General features: G+C 38.8%; 1 protein-coding gene, 1 long non-coding RNA gene and 1 pseudogene across 2 annotated transcripts; 1 reads left to right on the forward strand and 2 right to left on the reverse strand.

Moving 5' to 3' along the window:
- Positions 1-1,092: 1,092 nt before the first annotated feature.
- Positions 1,093-3,195, reverse strand: LOC149097389 (uncharacterized). Its single transcript, XR_016204374.1, has 2 exons — positions 2,966-3,195; positions 1,093-1,152 (listed from the first exon to the last, which is right to left on the reverse strand). It is a non-coding gene; the product is annotated as an uncharacterized LOC149097389 (long non-coding RNA).
- Positions 3,196-7,071: 3,876 nt separating this feature from the next.
- On the forward strand, positions 7,072-11,120 carry LOC149097390 (neuropeptide Y receptor type 2-like; annotated as a pseudogene).
- Positions 11,121-12,649: 1,529 nt separating this feature from the next.
- On the reverse strand, positions 12,650-15,770 carry LOC149097391 (orexin receptor type 2-like). The gene has a single exon (XM_089280091.1). It carries the CDS (start codon positions 15,241-15,243, stop codon positions 14,101-14,103), a length of 1,143 nt encoding a protein of 380 aa, XP_089136217.1. The 5' UTR covers positions 15,244-15,770; the 3' UTR covers positions 12,650-14,100.
- Positions 15,771-16,732: the final 962 nt, after the last annotated feature.

The following is a 16,732-nucleotide window of genomic DNA, read 5'->3' on the forward strand; positions in this document are numbered from 1 at the left end:
GGGTGTCATGTTGAAAACTATGAGCTCTGACTTAACCCCGTTTTAAATACCCAACTCTTTTTGAGCCTCGCTTGACTGCACGTAACAGAAAAACTAGGTGTGCAAAAAACTTTCTTTTCTAACATGAAACAAAGCTCTTTAAGGATAATTTGTGATCCAAATATCAAAACACAAGCCTTATAAGTGATTTACAACAAAAAATGGTAATAAAGCGTTGTTTATTCTGAGGAATCGCGCGCACTCTTTTGTGGCCGAGAACTGGGCCCACTGGCCGATAACTGGGCCCACGAACGAAGCCTCCATTTTCGTTATTACTCGGGAGAAAACACCATTCAGCAGTCGATAGCTCAACATGTGTAAACTGAATGCTGAAGCTAGTTGTGCGTGAAATTTTAAGTCCTTAAGGCTATTCCAAGGTAAGAAATACAAGTTTACGTTTTTTGTGGCCGAGAACTGGGCTCCATACTGAACAAGTTGACTGCAGGAAATTTTGTCATGAATAAAATTTTCTTCAACATGTTTCAAAAATCTCGCTGGTTAAAGTTTGCGAGGTGACGAAAACATACTACGACCAAACATCTACACAGATAACGTAGCCAGTAAAACAAGCCATTTGGTTAAAAATGTCGAACCATTTCCAGCTAAACAACAAACCATATTTCCAATCGAACGTATAAACTCCATCGAGTCCGAATGTATATATATCAGCCATTCAGATTGGCTAATCTGAACAAAGGGCATGTTTGTGGTTCACCAATTGGCGACTCTTTAAGAATAAGACTCGTACCAGGTCCCCAACATGCAAAATAACGCCTTGCAGCCTCGAATGTTTACAAAATCGAAGGTGACAAAGGTTTCTTAGGCTTTTTCCAAAGTAAATCATCTTAAAAATGGCATATTTATGCAGGAGTTCCTAAGAAACTTGTTGATTTATGTTTTATTTTATGAATATTGTGCGTTCTTTTGTAAATTATGTGATTTTTCGTGAATTGTGCGATCCCATGCGATTTGAGGTCGATTGTGCGAAATCGCACCATCGCATAATATCAGAAGGCCTGTCTAATGTAATGTACTGTAATGGCACCATCACAAATTGAGATACTCACACCAGAGCAACATAATCTTCAATACATTCTGGCTTTACATCATTGACTAGAAAGAAGACAAAACAGTTCATGATATTACCTTTGAAAATTATGCTAAAACAATTATTACGGTCAGCGAACAACATGGGTGAATATTTACTTCGACATTATCTTAGCTTGGTACATATTTGCAAATCGGTCAGTGTAAAATGAAGACTGCTAACTGCAGACCCGGGGAAAAATGATGATCGCAATTGGCTAAGCCAATAAATATTCATGACAAAATTGGGACTAGGAAAAAGTCCGGATAATCGAGAAATCCGGGTAATTGGAGTGAAACTGCACTCCTGTTAGCCTGAATAGTATGAACATCACTCAGGTTAACAGGAATAATGCTCCATATAGCCTGTTCACAGTTAGCTCTCATTAAGGGAAATGGTTATACAACCCAGTTAAAAAGTGTGCAGTCTACATTTTACCCTCAGTCTGCTCTCCGAACCTTCAGTGAAAAAATTTATTTTGTTACATATAGTCGAACCTCCCATAAGCGACCACCCAAAATGTCAAGCCTAAGTGGTCGCTTATGGGAGGTGATTGCTCACAAGAGCTTAGACCATAATGGGTCAAATTTTTTTCTCATTAGAATATGTTACAACACCTTATTTTCCATTTTTCGCATCATTATCTGTCAAGTGGTCACTTAAGGTTAAGGTTAAAAACAAAGGAAAATTTCCTACTTTTCGCTCTAAAAGTGGTCGCGCTCACTTACGAGAAGTGGTCGCTTACAAGAGGTTCCAAATATAGTGATTTGACTTCGAAACTTTTGGTATTTTGGAAAACTGGTTGCCGAGGAGAGGTGGTTGCTGACAAGTCACTATCTGACTCAGTTCAAGTTGTTGTAACACCTGCTGCACCACAAAAGTAACAAACTTGAACCAATACACAGTCAAACCTCGATTATCTGTACCTTGATTATCTGTACCTCAATTATCCGGGTTTCTTGATTATCCGGACTTTTTCCTAGTCCCAATTTTGTCATAAATATTTATTAGTCATGATCAAGATCCGTAGCAATGTTCCTTTTAAAACTATAGCATTGAAAAGAGCAGTCAAAAGCAAGTTTGTTTTGCTCTTAAAGAACAAAAGCGGCGTTCGCACACGTCGTAATGAATGAAGAACACTTGAATGAGTTCTGACTGGCTCAGAGTTTAGTGATTCAAGACGTACAGTAGACCATATTGTTTTCCAAGCGATTTGTAAAAGTGTTGTTTCATGATTACATGTTGCTTTATTTAAACAGTTTTGTCCCTCATTAATATTCATATTTCGATTTTCCAGACTCTCTATTATCAGGACTATTTCGTCTAGTCCCAATGAGTCCAGATAATCGAGGTTCGACTGTATTTAGCAACTTCAAATCTAGTTTAATGGTTCAGCAACTTCCAGTTTTCCCATGAACGATCTCTTTATATGCTGGATTAGATTTGGCTGGCAATGATACTTCAGTTGCTTATTTTGCCAAACAAAAAATGATAATCTGCCATTTTGTTTGTTTATCCCTAATTAAGTTTATACTTTGCTTTTAATGTATGTACAGGGCGGAAACAAAAAAGTCTACACCACTTGCATCGACCCCAAAGCTATGTAATAGATACGAAGGTTCCCGTCCTCTTTGAATAGATCCATTAATGCTTATCATTGCTAACTAGAGCTATAAGCTTGATTACAGTAAAACTCCACTGTTTCTATTTTACCCAACGCTTTGGAGAAACTGCATTATTTCCTGTCTTTAGAAAACAATCAGGGGCTGTGACATAAGCTTCAATAATGTTCTGATCTAATAATAAGTGATGAGACGTTTTAAAATTGGCAAAACTTACATTCAAACTCGTAAAGTGTGTCTTTTTCTGTCAAAAGTTTCGAGTGAGCATCTGTTGCCTTTTCCACTGATTCTTCTCCGAACAGTTTCCTTTTATAGCTGGTAATCGATAGTGCTCTAGCCGATTTGAAACTTTCTCCAGCAGGCAAAAAAGGTCGTTTAAAAATGGAAAATGCTCGTTTTGTAATTGATAGCGTCGCCATGTTGGATTCTCGAGTGCTTACTCTAGGTAGGTACTTGATATATGATAATTTTGTGTACCATACTTTTCTTCATTTTAGGCCCCGTCGCCCGACCGTCGCCCCGCCCAGACGACGATCGAATAGTATCCTATGATGCATCGGGTTTAGGCTTATATTATCACTGCGTACGTGACATCATCATTTATTCCACGCTCTCGCGATGAGATTCCGTGGCTTCTGCTTTTAAGGGTACCGAGTTAGTTTATATTCACTGCGTTTCAAAGGAGAATTTTGCCGTTACAGTGAAGGGTTTTACTTGTGTTTCGTTGGTCTGTCGAGAAATACATAAAAGCTATGTGGAAAGCATGGACGAACGAAGAAGAACTCTCGTCCCTGTGGTTGTTGTGAATTCGCCTACGGACGAATTATTCGCTGGGGTAAGACGCCCTGTGCTGATACGAATAAGTTACAACAGAAGTAAAGGGGTTTTCTGATTTTTCTTTTGACATCTCTTGTCCGCTTCTTAGCAGGTTTGTGCCGTTTGCTGCATGACATCTCTTGATTACGGCTCCATTGAACTATTGAAATTTACGAAGTTAAACACTCCATTACTAAGCCTAGTTATAATCACTGCTGAGCATTTTGCAGTTTCGGAAAGAATAGTAACCAAAACACCTTCGAAAATAATCATTTTGACTCTAAAAGATGACCAAGCTCGGGAATAAAGCGCCAAACGAACTGAGACTTGAAGCAGACATTCACACACGCAACGCTGGTATGTTACGAAATTTCAGTCCACTTCGATCGCTTAAAAGGTCATAAAAATGTGGGTACTTCTCGGTACTTCTTTGCCAAAAATCATTATTATGTCTATATTTATTGGCGTGGTGCCCAAAAATCGAAGACATCAACATACTGTGCAAAGAAAAGCGAATATTCATGACCTTGTTACGGGTTAACGAACACTTTGTGATGCAAATAGTCATATAACACAATCAAAGACAAGAATACTATAATAAGGCCGCTCTCTTAAACACTTAGAAAACATTATAATCGTGTCAAAGATTTAAATAATGCACTTTTCTAACCTTTTAATGCAATAAATATAAGAAATAGACCGCGGAGAAAACCACGTTATTTCACGCTGAAATCCATGATAAGTTCGATGTTGCGTCACGTACGTAGAAAATTGCATCATGGGATACTATTCGATCGTCGTCTGCAAATAGGGCGACTAATAAGACGTAGAAATTTTAAAGTGCAACAATCACTGGATAATTTGTGTTTGAGAAAAATTCGGGCAGGAAAATCACATGATTATCGTGATGTCATCGTTTTTGAAAAGCTCCGTTTTCAATTCCGTTTTTTATTCCGGAATTGAGTAAATCGAACGCATGCTTAGGAAGGGGAGGGGGGACAAGGAGGTCAGAACCTCCCGCTTCCCGTACCTTTATCTCCCGGCTTCCGCCCCTATCCGTCTTTCTCCCGTTCCCTATAAATTAGACTTTCTGAAAAGTCCTTCGTCTTGTTTATTCAGTACCCTCGGGACGAAGGACTTTTCCTGCTTGATTGCCGCCAGTTTCAGCGACCCAAAAATGGGTCGCTACGCTTCAACCAATCAGGGGTCCCCTGGATATCCCTTGAGAACCGAATTGTTTGCCCCACCTTTCTCGGCTTCAATGGACTTCCTCGATGATTCGAAGCTTTCTCTTACTTCAAGAATCTTCCGAACTACGGTTTTGTTTTTGTCTGTGCAATTTCAGTACAAAAAGTTTGTCAAAAGTGAACCTTCGCCACTGGATATCTCCTTTCTGGCGATCATTTCAAGATTCAAACAAGCTTTGGTCTTTTTCGACCACCCGATATCGTCAATCTTTGTTTAAAATCTTTGTTCGTAATCACTTTAGTACAGAGTAAACAAATCTGCTTTTTCGACGCAGGAGAAACGCACACACGTTCGATTGTTTTGGTCGGAGTGGTACCGATACTTTCCGCCATTCAATTCAAGGACTTCCAAATGTAATCTGAGACACCAGTTGCAAGTCACGCCACTCCTCATTGTGGCGCGAAGAGCAAATTAAAACCCTTCAAACGAGACAAGTCGACCTCTCGCGACTTCGTCGTTACTTTCAAATATCATAATTCTATTTTGGCGGAGCAAGTGATGGTGCGATCCCGGGAGCTTGAACATTTGTTGGAAAAAAACCAATTGGGACAACCGATCGTAATAATGGGCGATTTTCCAAATTCGCCGACCTATGGGCTGAGCTTACGCTTACCCTCACAATATACCGGTTTTGACAAACTGATGGTAAATGTAAAGGGAATGTAAACTTGGTTTATGTACTCAACGAGCTGACTGGGAGGTTAGAAATAGATATGCTGGATATGGAACATTTTGACGAAGGAGAAGACGTCACTGCAACAAATATAAACATAATTCAAAGTTAATACTTGGCTTCACACTAGAAGTTAAGTTAGTTTCAAGTAAGCACTTGACTCAAGTGCGCTTGAAAATGTGAGTCGCATTTTAGAAAACTTGGCTTCACACCTGATGAAAAAGTATATTACTTGAAGCGCTTTCGCAGTAAAATCAGTCATACATATCACAAATGCGATTGTTCGGCAGTAAAATCGGGAAGAAATGCTGTTGGCTTGCTAAAGAGCAAAACAGCAAAAGCAGCAACACAAAGGAACAAACGGCAGCTACTGTATTTCTCTAGAATGGCTCAACAACAAGCGGTTTTCGTAAATAAATTGTCCTGGGGCTTTATTCTTGCTTTAGCTAACCGAGAAAATGCAATTTAGTGTGCGATGTTCAACAGAGTTGTTCGGGTTTAAAGAAATGACCTGGTTGAAACTTGAAACAGCAGCTGGTTTTTAATTTACAGAAGAGCATTTTGTATTTTGCATTTCTAGAGAATGGTCTTTTTTGATTTTATACAACGACTTTTGCTCGTAAAATCCTCGGTATAGTTTAGGTTACACGTTGGAATAAATTAAAGACTGCCTCACCGTACGTCCAACTTGTTTTGGAAAAGAAATTAATGATTTATTAGCGTATGAAGTTAAAACTAATATAAAAAAGAACAAAGAATATTTTTCTTGCTGGAATTTTATTATTATTATTATTTGGTGTTGGATGATATAAAAAGCGATGATTTAGGCTGTCTCTGAAAATTAAATTCAAGCAAGTTGTTTATCGGTCGGATTATCAGAATTATGGCAACGCTACACATCGCTTTCAATTGGCTTCCATATCCTATTGGTCAAGTGTGTTCTCAAGTGCGGTGTGGACCATACTTGGCGAAGCACTTCGGCTTCTTTGAACTACGAACGTTTCCATGGTCACTAAGCCGTAAAGTTCAAGTAAGTACATTTTACCCCTTCACACTCAAAGTAGGTTCCAAGTGCGCTTAGATTATACTTACAAGCTCTAGTGTGAAGCCAAGTAATGTAAGATCGCTTACTTCTCGCTTGTGCGGGAAATTATTGACACAGAGCAGTATTCACATAAAAAGTAGACACTATATTGCTTCTATAAAAGCAATTGCTGACATTTCAGCGGTGAATATGAGTTGAAGAAATCAACGCCGGACTTGTGTACGATTGATAACATGATTTCTTACTGAACACAACAAAGACCGCGCGTAGGTCCGTCAACGAGAGCCTGGAATCGAAAGAGTACGGTTCAAATTTACTGTAATGGTGAGAATTCTAGCCATTTCGAGTTGCTCAGTCTTTTGAGTCTTAAGTTGACTTTGAGTCGAGACAAGATTTAGATCGACTAGTAATCGGCCTCGGTTTAATAACTTAAACTTTCTTTTGCGATATCACCGATTGGAACGGCACGAAGGGTGCACTAGAGACAAGCGTAAATCTCGCTTGAAATAAGAGGTGAAAACGTCCGTACAGAACTCTTCTTCCAAGAGATAATAGCTCATTTATCTCTTTGGAATGATACAGATTAAGATATTCAGAAAAGCACCTGCATGAAATCTGTGCATATCTAGGAAATCTTTTATTCGCTTTACTCCGGCAGTTGTTTTCCATTATAAACTAGTCAGCAGTATTCCTTTTGCCATCGAGTTCGCATCTTTTCGTTACACGTTTTCGTTTCGTCCTTTAGGGCACTCAATACACAGACCGCATGTTTATGGAATCTCTTAGAACTTTCCGCATTAATAATCCTTGAATTAATTTGACCAACACTTATTTAAGCTTGCCATGCAGGGCTTAATTATACGTCTGGTCCTAATTGTACGAGACACAGTAAAAGCCAGTAAAAAATGACCACGTGCGGAGTGAAAATAAGCCAAAATTAAAAACAAAACAAAAAAAAAAACTCACCAAGACGATTACATTTTACAAGAAAAACGAAGGGTTCTTTTTTCAGTATTTACTCAGTGTAAGATCATAACTTGATTGCAATGTTAGGTAAATGGTCACCTTAGAGTTTCGTTTAACAAGTCAGTATATGTATCCTTTTTTGTTAACCGCCAATAAGCATTCCCTGGTTGCTTGATGTATATTTTTGGTCCTATTCAATAAACCAGTCATCTAAATTCAAGATTAGTAGGTAATGAAACTTGCTTTTTGCTTTAATTAGTGAGTAGGAATTTAAATAAGAGACGTAGAATGTAAAATTCAAAGGCAAATGAAGCCGGTCACGTCCTAATAAAGCATTGAGATGGTAACAAAAAATAGTAACAAGCTGTTTTTCCTTTTCGTCAGCATATCTGGCCAATATTAACCTGGCGATTTTTTTCTTACACAATGAAGCTCTAAATGGTAGATAATATTACCATTTACGTGCTTGGTGTCATTATAATCATTACCAATTCATAATCTGCAATTAGTTCGTCGACTAAAAGGACCCGAATGTCCCAAATTATATGACATGTACACGGCAAAACACGGAACAAAACCACGTAGAAACGATTTAAAGGCATAAAATGATAATGAAAAACTCGCCTGTAATTCAAAAAAATAAAGAAAAAAGAAAACACCGGTAAGTAATTCACAGTCTATCAAAAATCCGTCGTCAACAGTCTGCCAGTTGTAGATAACGGACACATCAAAAAGAGTGTAAAAACAAAACAAAAAACGATCGATGGTGAGAAAATGAGTTTTCCTCCTGTTAACGATGTTGCCAGGAGATCAGTATTTTACAAATGAGATAATTTTCTGTTTTCTTCGAAAAAGACAATGACAGAAAACAAAACGCTGTAGGAAGTATGAATTAATTCTTGGCTTTTCTTGGTCGCTGTTGCTTGACACACTTTTCTGTCCTCTCATTCTTAACACGAATGCGACTTAAGTTTCTATTTCATTTTAAAACGTAAGATTCTGTATCAATAAGACGTCTAAAGTTTTTGCATTGCGCCCTTTCATTGAATTTAGTCAGTCTACACAATGAGACACAAGCAGGTTTTCGCAGCTCTCCCAGCCGCTAATCGGCTTATTTGAACTTTTCCGACCATATTCTAGATTTCTTTCATTGACGGCCGACCTTGTTCCAGATTTCTCAGGGTTGTTCCTAAAAAGCTTGTAAAATCAGACAGAAAGAAGTACTTCAGATAGTAGATGACTTTATTTTGGCCAGACTTCTAATGCATATGGTGTAACAAGCTCCAACAATGGCAAGATATTTCTCGTATCACACCCTGCAGTTGTCCTTCCGTGAGATCGACCATGAGGCCGCAGTATTTTAATTAACTCTTTTGGCTGTGATGTTAAACGTGTTTAAATCACCTTAATTAGGGACTCAAATGATTGAAGACTGGATCAAAAGCTGAGTTATATGGTTTGTATTCCGAGATGTAAAAAAAAGTATATGTAAAATAACGTTTGCAGCTAATCGTTTTCATAGTGGTCATTGCAACATTTTTCTCTAATCGATTCTTTGGTTTGTCACCTTTACCCAAAGACATTATGCTAATCTATAATGCGAAATTGATTTCGAAATGGGAATTAAATGACCGCAAATGGGTGGGCTTCCCAATGCTAAGAGTAAAAAGCTAATGCAACGGGTACAATTATTACTCACACTGGGATCGCTTGATTTATTTTTCGGAAAGAAAAACGAAGTTCGCTCCACACAATCTCCACAAGATCTGAAATAGCTCCTTTTTTCTTTCTTAACGTTCAAGCCTTCAACCAGGCGAAAAGGTTTTCAGCCGAAGACAAGAAGTCATCGCTGAAGTCATGTCATGCTTTAGGGACAGTGTCAACCAAACAGCTGCCGGTGCCACCAACAGCACTTCATCTTTATACGTTCCTGAACCTCAAGTATCACGGATTATTCGAACAGTCTTGTTCAGCCTGATAGCAGTGCTCTCTCTGGTTGGAAACTTTGTAGTGTGTCGAGCAGTCTGGAGGCAGCCTGGAACTAAACCGTTTGCACATTAGTTAGTCAGCAACTTGGCTTTCGCTGAAATTCTCAGCACGGTTTCTACGGTCTTCACAATCCACGCCGACGAGCCGCCATTTTCTTGGAAGCTGGGATACGTTATGTGCAAGATTCTGGATCCTTTACAAATGACAAGTGTGCTGGTTATCACAACAACATTAGCCATTCTTTCTTTTTATCGCTGTCTTCTCGTCAAACCACTGGTCGCCAAACCAACTCCTCGAAAAATCTGTTGTCTTATAATTGTCACATGGGTGGGGTCTATCGGGCTAACGGTCCCCGCATCAGTTTTCCGTGTTGTGAATTCGTACGGTGACAACTGCGAGATTCACGCGTGCGAAGAAATATTTCCAGAAGGCTATGCACACTACCAAGATGCTTATACAGTCGTTCTGTTTGTGATCAACTTTGCCATGCCACTTGTCATAATGGCGATATCCTACGCTTTGGTGAGCAAAAAACTCAGGGAGCACATATTTGTCATCGAGAGACTTCGAGACGCACAAAGCAAATCCCTTACAGCGGTTCAACTCTCCACGTGTGTAGAGGACATAAACCAAGAGAAAATAGAGCTCGTCGACATTGCAATCAATGATAAGACAGAAACGGTGGAGAGAAAAACAGAAAAAATGAATAACACTCTCCGTGGAAATTCTGAAGAAGGTAACAACGAAAACACCCACAATCTATTGCGTAATCAAAATGAATTGACGAGAAACAACAAAAGTAACTTTGAACTAGAGAGTGACTTGCTGAGAATGGTATTTGTCATTGTGTTGATTTTTGTTGTGTGCTACATTCCTTTCCAAGTTCAGTTCCTTTTGCGTGAATTTAAAGTGGAGGCGTTTTTAGTCTGGCAGCATCGTTTCACTTTTACCAGGTTTGTTTTTATTCTGACCTGCTTGCCAAGCGCCTTGCATCCTGTGTTTTATGGAATGATGAGCAAGTTTTATCGGAAAGCTTTTATCAGAATGATTTCCTGTCGAGGCACAAAATAATTCTTCGTCCTAGTTTTACATTCAAACCATAGGGAAAATATTTGTTTACAAACATTGTTTTTTTTAATTTAAATTTTCCAAACGTCAATAGTTCTCGGTTGGCATATTTGCTATCGCTGAAGACGTTTTTAACCCAAACATCTTTGTTTACTACTGAAAAACTCATGCTTGAACGTTTTTCACTAAGTTATATGAGAACAAAGTGAAACTGTGGGGTTTATTACTTCGGTTGACTTGGGTCTCCAAAAGACGTTTCATTTTATTATTATGGAAATTATAGTATTTCGATGATTTTGTTTCAATTTTTGCAATATTGTTTTTAACATTTTCAATTGGCTGTCGTTTAGAGTCATTCAACTGACTCTTCTCGTTAGATAGACCCATTAAGGATAGCTTTCCAAAAAGCTTAACACAAAGATTTCAATGACTAGGGTGTTATGATATTTACTATTCACCGGTAAATGTTAGTTGTAGCTATAGATTCGATATAGTTGCAATCCTTAGTGGTTGGAAGTAATTATTTGTTATTGTACTTAAAGAAAAGTAAAAGCGTTGAAGACTGAACAGCTTCATCTTCTTGAAGCACCTCAGTACCGGATCGTTCCTCGTTTTATCCTGCCATATGCCTTACTCGGGCTAAATACAAATAGGTGTTTGCAAAAAGCAATTTCCAAGTTACCTTGTGCCTCTGTTTCAAAACGAGTCTTGTTGCAAAACCTTTTATACGGTTTGATTTGCATGAAAATGAATATGTAGACGCAACTCATTTTCATATGAATGGTTTCGCAGAAAGACTCGTTTTGACACAGAGGCAAACGGGCAACTCGGAAACGGCCTATTTATCTTGAACTTGTTCACCAGCTGTACGATACCTAACTCGAACCCAGTCGTCAGTTTTCTGGTTGAAAAATAAATAGGCAATCAAGCCAAGGGGCCCAGCACGTAATTGCTCTCGCTCCAGACCACTTTGGATAAACTGTGTATAGTTTTGTGACCAGAGAAATAGCGGCTGGTTATTAGTCAAGTTTATGTGCATTGGAAACCCTCATTTCGAGAAAGCGAAGTAGGCATATGTACGAATTGCGGACCTATGTGTATCAGTCCTCATCAATTAACTACTATCGATGTAATAAACGTCAGCTTGATGCGTGGCCATGAACATGATTATTCAGTTTGCTTTGTTTGTGTCATCTAGCCTATTGCTCACTACTTGCCGAAAAAGTTTGATGAATTGGAAGTCTCGAGGAAGTCTCTAGATTAGATTTTGCAGTCCAAATCTCACTTTCATTTCCCCATGTCACTTCCTTTAAGCTGGTAACTATAATTTATAGTAAATTTAAATCAGTGGAAATATGTCAATTTTTTCCTTATGGCAGCCTTGTACTAAACACCATGTAATTGTTTGAGCAGCTGTTCTCACCTTGGCTTCTGAATCAAAAGCTTCTTCTGTTTAATGGTTGCTAAATTTAAATAACAAAACTAATTTGACACCAATGTTTTTGAGCAGCAAACATAGCCCCCTGAAACCTCAGATCCTCTTGTATTCTTGGTTTTCAATCATGGCAAACATTATCAATGTATCGAACTTTGATTGGATTAAAGACAAAGTGCATCCTAATGTGAAACAGGGGATCGCTCACGTCAAGCCTAAGGAGGGCCGGATGACAAATCTATGCCTGATCAAGGCAACCATGAAGGAAAAATTGTGGAGAATTGTAACTAACTGCGGACTGTACAGTTCGAAACAGCTGGACAATTTCAGATCGATTTATGGAACAGTTCTCCCTTAGCAACTCGCGATAGTTGAGTAAGTATGATGAATGCTGCTTTAAAAGTGACTGTTAAAAAATATTGGCCTTCCAAACGCCATGTGATTCAGTGTATGTGATTATCATTTGAAATGTCATGCAGACTGTTACTAAAGTGATCAGTCTGTGCATAATCCAGTAAGCATTCCATATTTGAGTGGAAGCCACGGTTGAATGATTGTGGCACTATTCAGTTCAACTTTCAAAATTCCAACCCTACAATCAAATCCGCTCTGAATCAATAATAAAAGCCATCATCGTTATTTGGACGGAACACTTGACACATTTTGACTGTAATATGTTCATGTTCCATTCAACGTTCACTGTACATGAAAACGCCAAACAGTTTAGTGAAGTCTAACGGTCGGTTCAAACCGGTCAAGGCATTTAAACTAGCTGAAACTATGTATATGTCTCAATCGATACAATCACTGCCATTAGCAGTTCCAAGGATTCTACACAAGAACGACATAAAGGATTACTTAGCGGAGATTTATGACGTCTCTCTCTTTCAGTGTGTCTGTTCGGGTTTCCATTCAATACTCAGTAATGTGGAATGCTGACTAAATAATGAAGTTGTTACGGTCAAAATAACACACATTACACCACAAGTAAATTACAGTAAATGGTTAAGGTGCTTAAAATAGATAATAAACAATTATTGGATCAGGTTTTTGTGATATCCAGAATAATCAAGGTCGAGGTAGGGGTTATCAGCCAAAGCCGAAGGCTGAGGCTAATAACCCTTACCGAAACGATATGTATAATAACAAGTATTATTATACATCGAACTCACTTTCTATTTTCTGATTGGCCGAAAGCGTACAGTGAATTTTCGAAATCAGCGCTTGTGACGTCATCTCTGGAGATTATACAATAATCATGTCAAGGACACTCAAGGTCACGGGTAATCATCTCATGTATGACCGCGGAGCATGATTCCTAAGGAAAATCATGTCAAGTTCGAGCGCTTTGTTTTGCTTGGCGTCAGTGAAGAAGCAAAAACATGACTTCCATTTTTTTTTTTCGATAAATGTATAATAAAATGGTAACCCTCGGTAAGGGTCATCAGCCTCAGCCTTCGGCTTCGGCTGATAACCCCTACCTCGACCTTGATTATTCTGGATATCACACAAAACCCTCGTCCAATAATTGTTTAGAATATGTTTATGATTAATGTTTAATAATACTTTGTCATGCTAGTGCAAGTAAATAAATCACAGAAATAGTTAGATAACTCGGTTTCGGAAACATATCAATTCACAGAAGATAGTGTGAAGATAATCCCTCTTATTAAGCAATGTTTAGAGATGTGCTCAGTTCTCCGGCGGATTGTTCCCAGTGCGTTGGGTAAATATTTTCGTGAAGGAAAAAAGGCGTTGAAAGCGACTCAAACTGTCCTAGTGAGCAGCATTTGCTTCACAAGATTGAATATTTCTTGATCGTCCTGGAATTTCCGAGTGGTAATAAAATCTACATGGGGGGGGGGGGGGGGGATTAACACTTATACGCTTCATAATGATGAAATAGAGTCTTTGTAGAGCTAACTGTACATCAACCTCTTAAATTGCATGGCATCGGGAAGGCCTCAAACTTGCTTGTGGCTCATAAAAAAACTTGTTTACATATCGTATATTGTCACAAGTTGCTAATGGTTGATCCAGGTCTAACCCCTATTGTGGTCCTATGTATAAGCAACTAATAAGCTAAAATCCACCCTTTCGTTCTGGAACCTTTTAACACCAACACGTGAAGATTCTTGAAAACGCTCTGGCAAATATGCTGTTCATAGCACCGTAACAAATCGGGTGAACAGCGCTCGGTAAACATTTGAGAATAAACAAATAATCGCGCAAGAGTTGGTGATAATAAAATTTCCAGTTTTCGATTCCTCCGAAGTACTCCCACAGGAACATGACCTGATATGGAGTGTAACAAACCACAAATGTTAAGATTATTACAAAAATCATTCTCAATAACTGATTTTCAGCTTTTTGGACGGTTAGTTGTCTTTCCCTTCGCCTATTTTTAATGTTCCCTTCCAGATGAAGTGTTTGCGCTTCCGCCTTGATATTTGGTCTTCCATCCGCCAGCCGTGGACTGGAGTTTGGACTGGCATTTGCATTATCGGCTTGCACATGTTCAGCTGCATTTGCGGTGGAAGATATAAATGAGCTCATGTCGATCTGATCATTTTCTGTTTTACGAACAAACAACTTCAATTTGATGGCCAAGGCTATGTAAGCCGACAGGATAACACAGTAGGGCACAACGAACGTGAAAATAAGCCGCACTATGGTGTATTTGTTATAACCAGGGGTGTCAGATTTTTTGTCCCCAGGGAAGTATGACCTGCATTCGAAGTCCCCTGTCGAATATCGTACTAGTCTACGCCTGACAAAAAGTGGCAGTGTTATTGCGAGGGCCATTAGCCACACTCCAGCAATTATGAGCGCCTTCACGAGACCAGATGGTCTTGTTTTGTTGAGCGTAGCTCGGTAGCGGTAAACTGCGATGATGGCCAACGAATTGGTTATCACACACATGGTAAGCACAAGAAGCGGATTGGTCAAGATGCAGGCTGTTTTTCCAAGAGTCCAGGTGCCCGTTTCTTCGTAAAACACGATGATGGATATACACAATGAGTTGATTAACTCGGCTACAGCTACGTTTGCTACTAAATCGTAAGAGAAAGGTTTACGATACGATATCTTCCATACAGTTGTACAAACCATAAAGTTACCCACGACGCTGCTAAAAATCACCATCGAAATCAACGTTAGACGAAAATTTTTCAAGCTATTTGGTTCCTGGAAAAAATTCGTTGTATTTCCTGACGCTTCTGTGTAGAAGTTGAAGCCGTATTGAGTCGCATTCATTGTTGCTACTTGACCAGGCGAGGGTGAATCAGACGACTGAGACAGAAACTAATTGCACGTCGTATAGGTAGAAATTTCAGCTTTAGATAAGTAAACGAGCTCATGACATCGCATCAAACCAGAATTAAACATTCACACTGTGGGCGGGTCGTGGTAAAAGGTTGTTTACTGTTTCTATTGAAGCCACTGACAGTCTATTTTGTCTGTTATTTCGACGAATTTGTAAATTCGTGGAGTGTCAGGAACGGTTCACTTGTTGTTTCTTGGGGCTTGTGTGGAGATCAACGTTACCGTAAAATGTATTGAGTTAAATTCAATTCATTGTTGTTGCTTGCAAAGAAACGTGAGGGTGATGAAACTCTGTCTGTGAATAGCCAAGAGTGATAGATGTAGCTGGAGGTTTAAGTTTAGATCAGTAATGACTCGTAACGCAGTGCCTTCACGAGCGAATTGATCATGCACGACATCAGCACCGCATCATCCTGAAATACCGTAATCAGTAATATATTCCACAGAAGCGCTGGAAGCGGTTCTTAGCTTAGATTGTATTGACAGCTTTGCTTTGACCTTTTCATAAAAAGCCCGCTTTTTATTGAGAGTAATTGCCTGTTCTGACATCTCGGCAAGTTTGTCAACTTGTGAATGGCAAGAAGTATATTGCTAGCACGACGGCATTGGTGAATATTTTTCATTATAAAATGGTCTTTCTAGCTAGACTATAGCCTTTTGTCATTAACTGATTTTAATTGATCTACGATTAATCTTTCACCGACAAAGCCGGAGATATTTCAAAAAATATATTTTTCGCTTGTTTAAAAATGATGAAATATAAAAGTGTGCTTTTTTGAAAGCAAAATAACACATGCAGTCAAAAGCGGTACCTGCTAGATGATTTTGACGATTTATGATTAGGTTTTTGCATTATAACTCTAGGTTTAGTACTGAACAGAAAAATATTACTGGTGTACTGCCTAAAGGAGCCTGAAAATAAGAGTTTATTATCGCGATGCAGCTGTTCTTTAACATCATCATCACTCTATATTACACATCACTCAACTTCCTTTGGTTTAAGAGCTGCTCCGCCCACTTTTTAGTTTGCTGTGGTGTTAAAACCAAGCCACCCGAAACCTGCAGTGTCGATGCAGTGCTCAAGAGAGCTGAATTAGTCGCTTCCAAAAGCGCCATGTGACCGAATGGTTCTGAATACAATAATATTTGGATTATGATTCCACCTCAGACATGTCTTAAAGTAACATCCACTGGGATTAAGCATTAAAACAACTTAGTATATATTTTGCAACTGTGGAAGCAGCTGTAAACTGAAAAGTCAATTTAATATGTTCTACAACACATTTGTAATAGATAGTAGGCAAGGTAAAAGGCTCAAGCGATTGAACGTGCAGACGTGATCTTCCGCTTTTTGTAAAACAAAACAATCTTAAGTTGTTGAAAACGATTTACAATGCTCAAATTCTTCAGTTACGCTTAA

The sequence above is a fragment of the Orbicella faveolata genome, unplaced genomic scaffold (assembly GCF_042242905.1).
Source record: "Orbicella faveolata isolate gen_17 unplaced genomic scaffold, um_ofav_v1 contig_47, whole genome shotgun sequence".
Lineage (NCBI taxonomy): Eukaryota > Metazoa > Cnidaria > Anthozoa > Scleractinia > Merulinidae > Orbicella > Orbicella faveolata.